Source organism: Syngnathus acus, chromosome 10 (assembly GCF_901709675.1).
Source record: "Syngnathus acus chromosome 10, fSynAcu1.2, whole genome shotgun sequence".
In the NCBI taxonomy this organism is placed as follows: domain Eukaryota; kingdom Metazoa; phylum Chordata; class Actinopteri; order Syngnathiformes; family Syngnathidae; genus Syngnathus; species Syngnathus acus.
The window spans coordinates 5,849,824-5,857,764 of NC_051095.1; the positions used below are offsets into that span (position 1 = coordinate 5,849,824).

Consider the following 7,941-nt stretch of genomic DNA (forward strand, 5'->3'; position numbering starts at 1 on the left):
GAGTTGTAAAATGACCCTAAAGAATCTGCCACAAAATGTATTTATAAAAGTAACTGTTTCTGCTCTCTCATCCTAAATAAAAACTAACTAAAAACAAAATAAAAACACAAACAGGCCTACTTGTATTTATTCCTCCTGTAAAGTGCGCAAATAGGGGAAATCATGATTTCATACTCTGTCAAGATATGAATGTTTATGTTATGGTTATTTATTGATTATGGTAACACCATCTTTGACCAAGCTCCTAACTCATTCTACTCGTGCGCATATAAAAGTCAACTATTTTCTTTTGTCTTTTGTCGTCACATCTTACAAGCACAAGTTATGATCAGCAGAAAGCTTCGAAAGCAAGCAAAGCTAGCTAGCCAGGTTTAATTAGGATTTCATTTTTTTCTTTACTTGGTTACTTTGTGGAGTTGACTCGGTACGCTACTTTTACTTTTCCCGACCAAGTACTGAATCGAAACTTCTCCCTAAAAACTTTTGTCGTCTCATTTTAGCTTTGCTGAATCAGGGCTTTCTCTGTAACGGGACAGATTACGACGGTGTCGGAAGCTTTGTCACAGCAGTACAAGTAGAAAAAAGGCAGAATCTTTTCGCTCAGCTTCTCAGTGAAAGTGTAAAGGTGAGTGCGCGCTCTGACATCGTAGAATGATATTTGGCCCTCCTCGTAGTCCACGTACACACCGACCTTCTTGGGTTTGGGCTCGAGCGCCAATGAGAGCGGCGGGACAGTAGACACGCGGTACCCGTGGCCCTTCTTCATGGCAAGGGCCCAGTAGCCGTGGGCGCTGCTCACCGAGATGCGACCCTTCCTCTTGACGGACGACTTGGCCACGCCCAGATACCAGTCGTCCTTCTCGCCGACTTGGACTTCCCAGTAATGTCTGCCGGAGGTGAAGCCCTCCCTGCCCAGGACGATGACCACGGTGTCGAAACGGTCGGGGTGGTCCGGGAGGTCCTGCCACGCCCCCAGGTGACGCACCTGCCGCCTGTCTTGGGAGAGCTGCAGCCACGGGTTGGCGGTGTCCGGGTCCAAAATCACATCCTCTACAGAAGGAAGGATGCATCGTTAGTCAGGAAGTGTGGAAGCAAATGGGGCGACGTGACATCCAGCATACCTGTGTACTTCAGAACCTTCTGGATCTCTGTAGGAAGAAAGAAGCAGAATAAAAGTGCCGGTTGTGGTATGCATTGTGAGCAGGGAGCAAAAAAAAAAAGATCACGGCTTTAGTTCTTCAGGAGACTACAGTATAAAAAGCCCAATTTAGTGATTGGTGAGTATTCGATGAATCGTTTCAGTCATCGAGTCAGATTTTTGTGATGTCTAAATACACTTGTACACTCGTCAGCAAAAAGGTTGTGGACCGCTATTGTGCGGCACCGCTTTGCTGGGCGGAGGGATATGTGACTAGACACACGGTCACTGTTGATTGCATTTCCGTCCGCGAGGCAAATAGTGCCGCATGAGACAGAACGAGATCAAGACGGACACTACTGGAGAAAGGAAGCTTTTATACACAAACCCTCATTGCGGGGGACAAAAGAAATGCTTATGATGCCGCTTTTAAGTTAAAAGCAGTCGATATGGCTCTTAACATAGGAAATAGAGCTGCTGATCTACTGTAGAGGTTTCCTCCGGCCGCTAGAGGGCACTGCGCTATTGTTGATGACATCTTGTAGTGCGGCTTATATATGAACAAAAGGAAATTTTAGCTGGTGCGGCTTATAGTCCGGAAATTACGGTAAACGATCCTTTCCAACATGGAGGCGGTACCTCGGTCCGCCAACTTGTCCACCATTTGCTTGAGAGTGCTTTCCAGTTTGGACACGGCTGTCCTGATCAAGCCGACGCTGACATCAGTGGGAACGTTTGTGTCGGTCCAGTCGTGGATGGACGGGGTGGCGCTCATAGCTGGAAAGTTCTGGAAAAGAAAATGTCTTGTGAGTTTTTTCAATTTTTCTTCTTGGAGAACTCTCACCCACCTTCAAGAAGTGAATGTGGTCAGTCCTGTCCATGTTCTCCAGGTCAACGCCGCGCCTTCGCAGCATTTCGATCTCCCGCTCCAGTTCAGCCACCAGATCTTGGGCACGGCTCTCCGTGCGCTTCCGCTTCTCTTCGATGGTCGCGACCACCTGGGCCTGAGTGTTCTGGATAGCGCGCACCAGGTCGGAGAAGACCAGCACGCTGTCTTCTGTCTCTCGCTTTGCGCTCTCCTGCCGTCATAAGGCAAGAAGTCAGAAGCAGCTCAAAGAATTGCGAACGTGTTCTTACTTTGTTGAGCTCGACTGAGCGTTTGATGTCCTCCACCTTCCTTACTCTGTCATGAATTAATTGCTGCACGTCCACTTGGATTTTCTTCAGCTGTGCCTGCAACAACAACACAAGTTAAGTTGAGTCCAAACCTGAACTCTGAGTTGACTTCCAACGAGGAGCCGATTCCCGGAGTTGCCGATTGGAATCAGTTTGATGAACGCAACCAGCTGGCTTTCTGGAACAGGGCCACCTCGGTTTTCACGTGACCCGCTTTGTGAAATACCTCCCGGGTCTCACTTTGACTCACCCTTCTCTCGGTCCATTCCCGCTCCACGGGGACAGTGTAGTGCGCCCGGTGGTCAGTCTCTGTGCACAGGACGCACACGCACGTCTGGTCTTTCTTGCAGAAAAGCTCCAGGAGGCGTTGGTGCTTGGGGCACATGCGGTCCTCCATGTTGGCCACAGGCTCCATCAGCTTGTGTTTGGTGAATCTGGCGGCGTGCAACTTAAGGTGCTCCTCGCAGTAGGAGGTCAGACACACCAGGCAGGACTTCACAGCTATGGGACGACCGCTGCCGAGGCAAACGTCACAGAGGACCTCCTGCCAGGGCGGAAATGCTGGATGGGGAGATGGTGGAGACAGAGAGGCAGACGGCTCCTCTGGATGCGATCCGGTTGTCTCCGCTGCCTCGCTTCTCCCGTCGTCATTTTCCTCGGTCTTCATCTCCTCTTCACGGTTGTCCTCCAAAAGCCTCTCCTCATCCTCCTCCCTGCGCCTTTCCACAGTCCACCGATTCCCTCTTGCGGCCTTCCCCGCCGCACTCTTCAAGCGCATCTCCTTGAACTGCTCGGCAATCTCCCTCAGGACGGTGTTGACGCTCAAGTCCGGCCTCTTGTAGAAGGACTTCTTGCACATGGGGCACTGGTACAGCGGGCTGCTCTTCCAGTAACCCAAGATGCACGTCTGGCAGAAGTTGTGTCCGCACGGGATGGACACCGGGTTGGTGAAGACGTCCAGGCAGATGGAGCAGTGCACCTGCTCTTCCGAGAGGTTCCCAGGGGACGACATCCCTGCACGGCGGAGAGGCAGCGTCATTTTAACCCCGCGGCCTTTTTCCCACCTGCTGTGACAGCGACGTTGTGAGGGTTAAATGCGGAAGTGGCACTGAAGTTACGCGTGTGCGAGTCACAAGTCTCAAATCTTGCTTGACCTTCAAATGACTATGGCAAAAATCAAATCACATGCGACAGGAAGAGCAACTCAGTCCCAAGTCCTAAAATTGTGTCTGACCCCCCCTTCCCCACATTTAGGCAGCCAGCTGGCAGCCGGACCAAAACGGAAAGACACGACGACTCGCTGATCACAAGCCGGGCCGCATAATAAGCAGCCCTAATCGTCATGGCGACTGACAAGATTAAATGCCAAAATCCAAACAAAGAAAAAGCAGAAGACACACTTCTCATAAAATCAGGGAGACTCACCAGTGGCTTGGAAGCTCGGCAGTGCACTGACACGTGAAACCGGCTGCAAGCGACACACACCTACGACCCAAAATACATCCCCCCCTCCCCTTAACCCAGATACACGAGCATGGAAAGGCCCTCGGAAGGGCAAGGCAAGCACTGTGATATTGGTCCTGCATCTTTATTCAACAAAAGCAAGTCGGAATCACCGTATGTTTTGATTTCTGAGCCCGTAAGGCCAGGGGTGTCAAAGTCATTTTTATCGCGGGCCGAAACGTAGTCATAGTGTCCATTACGACTGTCGACCCAAATAAATGTATGAATGTCTCATACCATATACGGTATAGGCTACACAGACGAGTAAGAACTGTTCAAATTTTTACAAAGATGAATGGTAATAATTGCTCGACACATCTCTATTTTTTCTATTAATAATTGCTAGAAACATTTATTCGTTAAAAGTGAAGACAATTTTAGCATAAAGTCGACCCACAATTTAGGCCAAATATAATTGCGCTGCGGGCCAAAGTTTGACACCTCTGCGCATAGACTGTGAACTTTAAACTCCAAAGTCCATCTGAGGCCAAAACAGCGCCATGTCGTCCATATTGAATGAATTTTGTGTGAGGCGAACATCTTTATGTCAGGTATGTTTGACAGGTGTGATGGCGAGAGGGGCCGTGTTCTTGCCCGCCTGGCTGAGGCAGGGACTGAAGATGGGGTACACATTTTCAGTAAAGTTGTGAGCAAAGGTGTAGAGGTGCAGGCGGGCCTTGGGGTCATAGAAAGAGATTTGGCCGCCTTCGTAATCCAGGAAAATTCCCACTTTAGCGGGCAGGGACGGCAGCGTGAGAGGAAGGCGGGAGGTGGCCAGCGCTTTCACTTGGCCGTTCTTCAGCCACAAGCACCAATAGCCGCCGGCGGGACTCAACGTGATCTCGCCTTTGCGTCGGGCCGAGGCGTTGGCCACGCCCAAAGTCCAGGAGGTCTTACGAGCCACGTCCACCTCCCAGTAGTGACGTCCCGAGTTCAGAGCCTCCCGGCCCAGGACGAAGAGGGCCAGGCTGAAACGTTTGGGGCCGTCGGAGTGAGCCGTCTTGCGTTCCTCGTACCTCACCTGGCGGCCGTCGTCGGACAGCACCAGGTTCTTCTGGGCGGTGGCTGGGTCCAGGATGACCTCACCTGAGCAATACAATACAACTTTGAGACTCACGGGCAATTCAAACGGCACTTGAACGTGAGTGACTGGGTAAGAAGCGCCATCTGGTGGCCATATTTGAACAAAAGTGACTCACTCGTGTAGTTCTGCACCTTGCGGAGCTCTGAGGGTCAAGACAGAGGCTGCGTTACACACAAGGCCAAACCACAAGTTTCCGTTTGAAAAGCAACAGACCCGCTTGTCTCACCTTTGCCGTACAGCCTCTTCAGCTCCTCTTGAAACTTGTCGACGAGGCCGCTGACCGATGAACGGATGGTCCCCAGGTAGAGGTCCGTGTTGATGCTCACGGCGGACCAGTCGGTGAGCTCGGGAAGTGGTGGCAGGGTGGCCATGTGCTGCACGGAGCAAATGGGAATGATAAACAACCACAACAGCAACGTGAAACACATACAAGATTCACGATTTTTCAAGATTCGCGTCCGTGACCAGGATGACTGAGAATCTATATACTACAGACACAGTTCTGCATTGGTGGCATCTTTGTTTAGGCAAAAGTAGTCATTTGCCGCCATCTGTTGACATCAATAGGCAATTACAGCACAATAGAAAGTTGGCGCAGCAATGACTTTGATATTGGCCTACCTGCAAGAAGACCACTTTGTCCTTGTTCTGGGCCTGGGTGTCCAAATCATGGCTCCGCCTCCTCAGCTGACTAAGTTCATTCTCCAGGCCTCGCGCCAGCTCCTGCGCGTGGCGCTCGGCCTCGCGCTGCCTCGTGGCGATCAGCTCCGCTAGCTCGGCCTGACTTTGCTCCACTAGGCGCTGCAGTTCGGCAAAAACCTGCCAGCTCTCCTCCAGCTCCTTCTGGACGCTGGTCTGGAACACACACAGTGTTTACATCGTGGATTGTCTTCTGCGGACAACCCAAAAACTGAATATCAATAAACGGTGACTCAACAGGAGGTTGCACATAAACAATCTCATGCAGATGAATTGCCTCCATGGCGGAGGCAATTAAAAGCTCAACCCTAACACCAAGACACTCCTCAGGTCTACGCAAACAAAAGCATGCGAGGCTTTGCTCCATACCGGTTCCACTGGTTGGACGAGCACATGTGAATGCCTCGCGAGCAGCACGATAAAATGGAACAGGAAAGGCTGAGAATGAAAGGTTTCAGGGCAGTGTGAGGTACCCGCTTTGGTGTCACCTACAGCACCGGAGTGGAAAGACCACAAAGTTTCTATCACTCCAACTGGATAGATTTTAAATGTGGCAGTGAATGAAGGATTTCAGGAAATATTTGCATACCCGTCGGTCTTTAAGAGGTCGGGAAAATAAAAGCCGCACCGCAGTTTGGCTTTAGCCAAAGGTGCTACTTCTCAAACAAGCTGGCAGGTAAACAAGCTACGAGCTTGTTTACATCCCGGTGGATTAGAAGCACGTGGCTCTAGCTGAACTGTGGCAGGGTTCTTCTTTCTGGACCTGGATTTGACACCTCTGTCACCAGGTAAAACTAAGATTTGCGCTGTACGAGGAGATTCCTTGCTTGGGTAAAAGTGACCTGCGCATATGGATACTGAGCAGTAGGTGAGGATTGATTGACCTCTGACCTTGATGACCTTAATGGATTGCTTGACTTCCTCCAGCTTTTTGGCACGCTCCTTAATCAGGTGCTTCAGCTCGGAGCGTTTTTTCCCCAGGCTGCTCTGTGGGAGAAAGACAGCGCGGTCACGTGAGGAGGATGATGATGATGCCAGAGGATGATGCCGGAGTCCGCTTGCCACTGACCAACTTCTTCTTCCACTCGTGGTCTGCGGAGACCACATCGTGGGATTTGTGAGCAGTCTCCACGCAGGCAGAGCAGATGCAGATGTGGTCGGTGCGGCAGTAAAGCTCCAGAAGACGCGTGTGCTTTCTACAGATCTTGTCCTCCAGGTTGAAGGTGGGCTCAATCAGTCGATGGGACGTCAGAGTCTTTACCTGGAAATTTAAGTCCAACGTCACGAGACAGGTAGTCTGTGCTTTTGAAGCCCCTCAATGTTACCATTCCTACTATGACTACCTTTTTATGATGTCTCAAATGGGTTTCGCAGAAGGACCCGGGACAGTTGACGCACGACTTGTGTGCCTTCATCTTCCTCCCGATACAAGCGTCGCAGGGAATGTCTCCGGCCCGCGCAAACTCACCGGTGTCATAGCTCGGCGATCCCGTCTCGGAACTCAGATTGAGCGCCGAGGCTCGCGTGGACGCCCCGGGCGATTCGGCCCCGCCAGCCAACGCCATCCCCTGGAACTGAGACGAGATCTCCGCCAGGACCCTGTTGACGCTCATCTCAGGCTTCCTGCTGTAGTTCTTCTTGCACATGGGGCACAGGAACTTCTTGCTGTGGTTCCAGTAGCCCTGCAGGCAGGCTTTGCAGAAGCTGTGGCCGCATGGCGTGGACACGGGCTCCACAAACACTTCCAGGCAGATGGAGCAGGTGAACTGGTCCTCGCTGAGGCCGCGGCCTCCTGGAGAACTCACGCCTGGAATCGAGGAGAGGAACTCAATGTCCGGTTTGAAAGTTGGCGTTTGTCATCACTCTCAAGTCAAGCAGGAAGTAGCACGTGAGGAATGTCGACCGACAGGAGCTTCCACCTGGCGGCGCAAAATCCCTTCCTTGTGGAATGCAAATCAATAACAACTTGAAATTTGAATCAAGAACCAATCTTGTGATTTACTCTCCCGGGCCCAAACGACAACAAAATACACGTCTGTATGTTAGTACTAAAAGATCGTTTGGGTTTAACAAGCTTCGCCACACAGGTGTATTAAACATGACAAAGACTGTTGATTTGAGGCTACTCGACTCGAATACATTTGCCAAAATATTTTTTTTAAAATACTTTGGAGGTGAAAGATAAGTGAAAGAATTCCATCATCCCCCTTCAAACTCACTCTGCATGCTGTCCCGACGACGCTCACCCCGGCAATAAAGCCGACAGGCCGCTGCCGATACTCACGGAAGCTCCGCGGCCAACCGGGGCCCCTCCCACGCCAGCTCCGAGGGCGGCGTCCTG

The 7,941-nt window shown here is 51.3% G+C and overlaps 2 protein-coding genes across 4 annotated transcripts; both read right to left on the reverse strand.

Moving 5' to 3' along the window:
* Positions 1 to 186: 186 nt before the first annotated feature.
* On the reverse strand, positions 187 to 3,815 carry si:dkey-46i9.6 (E3 ubiquitin-protein ligase TRIM58). Of its 3 annotated transcripts, none has more exons than XM_037262655.1 (7): positions 3,740 to 3,815; positions 2,565 to 3,381; positions 2,276 to 2,371; positions 1,987 to 2,217; positions 1,778 to 1,925; positions 1,122 to 1,148; positions 187 to 1,050 (listed from the first exon to the last, which is right to left on the reverse strand). In XM_037262655.1, the coding sequence occupies exons 2-7, from the start codon at positions 3,351 to 3,353 to the stop codon at positions 497 to 499; spliced, it is 1,845 nt and encodes a 614-aa protein (XP_037118550.1). In that variant the 5' UTR covers positions 3,354 to 3,381; positions 3,740 to 3,815; the 3' UTR covers positions 187 to 496. The 3 variants fall into 3 exon arrangements, with proteins under 3 accessions (XP_037118550.1, XP_037118552.1, XP_037118551.1); XM_037262657.1 differs by having other exon boundaries at positions 2,565 to 3,328; positions 3,740 to 3,807; XM_037262656.1 differs by having other exon boundaries at positions 2,565 to 3,378; positions 3,740 to 3,789.
* Positions 3,816 to 3,886: 71 nt separating this feature from the next.
* btr12 (bloodthirsty-related gene family, member 12) lies at positions 3,887 to 7,925 on the reverse strand. Its single transcript, XM_037262688.1, has 8 exons — positions 7,820 to 7,925; positions 6,944 to 7,407; positions 6,670 to 6,861; positions 6,492 to 6,587; positions 5,523 to 5,756; positions 5,128 to 5,275; positions 5,017 to 5,043; positions 3,887 to 4,903 (listed from the first exon to the last, which is right to left on the reverse strand). The coding sequence occupies exons 1-8, from the start codon at positions 7,824 to 7,826 to the stop codon at positions 4,365 to 4,367; spliced, it is 1,707 nt and encodes a 568-aa protein (XP_037118583.1). The 5' UTR covers positions 7,827 to 7,925; the 3' UTR covers positions 3,887 to 4,364.
* Between the last annotated feature and the right edge of the window lie 16 nt (positions 7,926 to 7,941).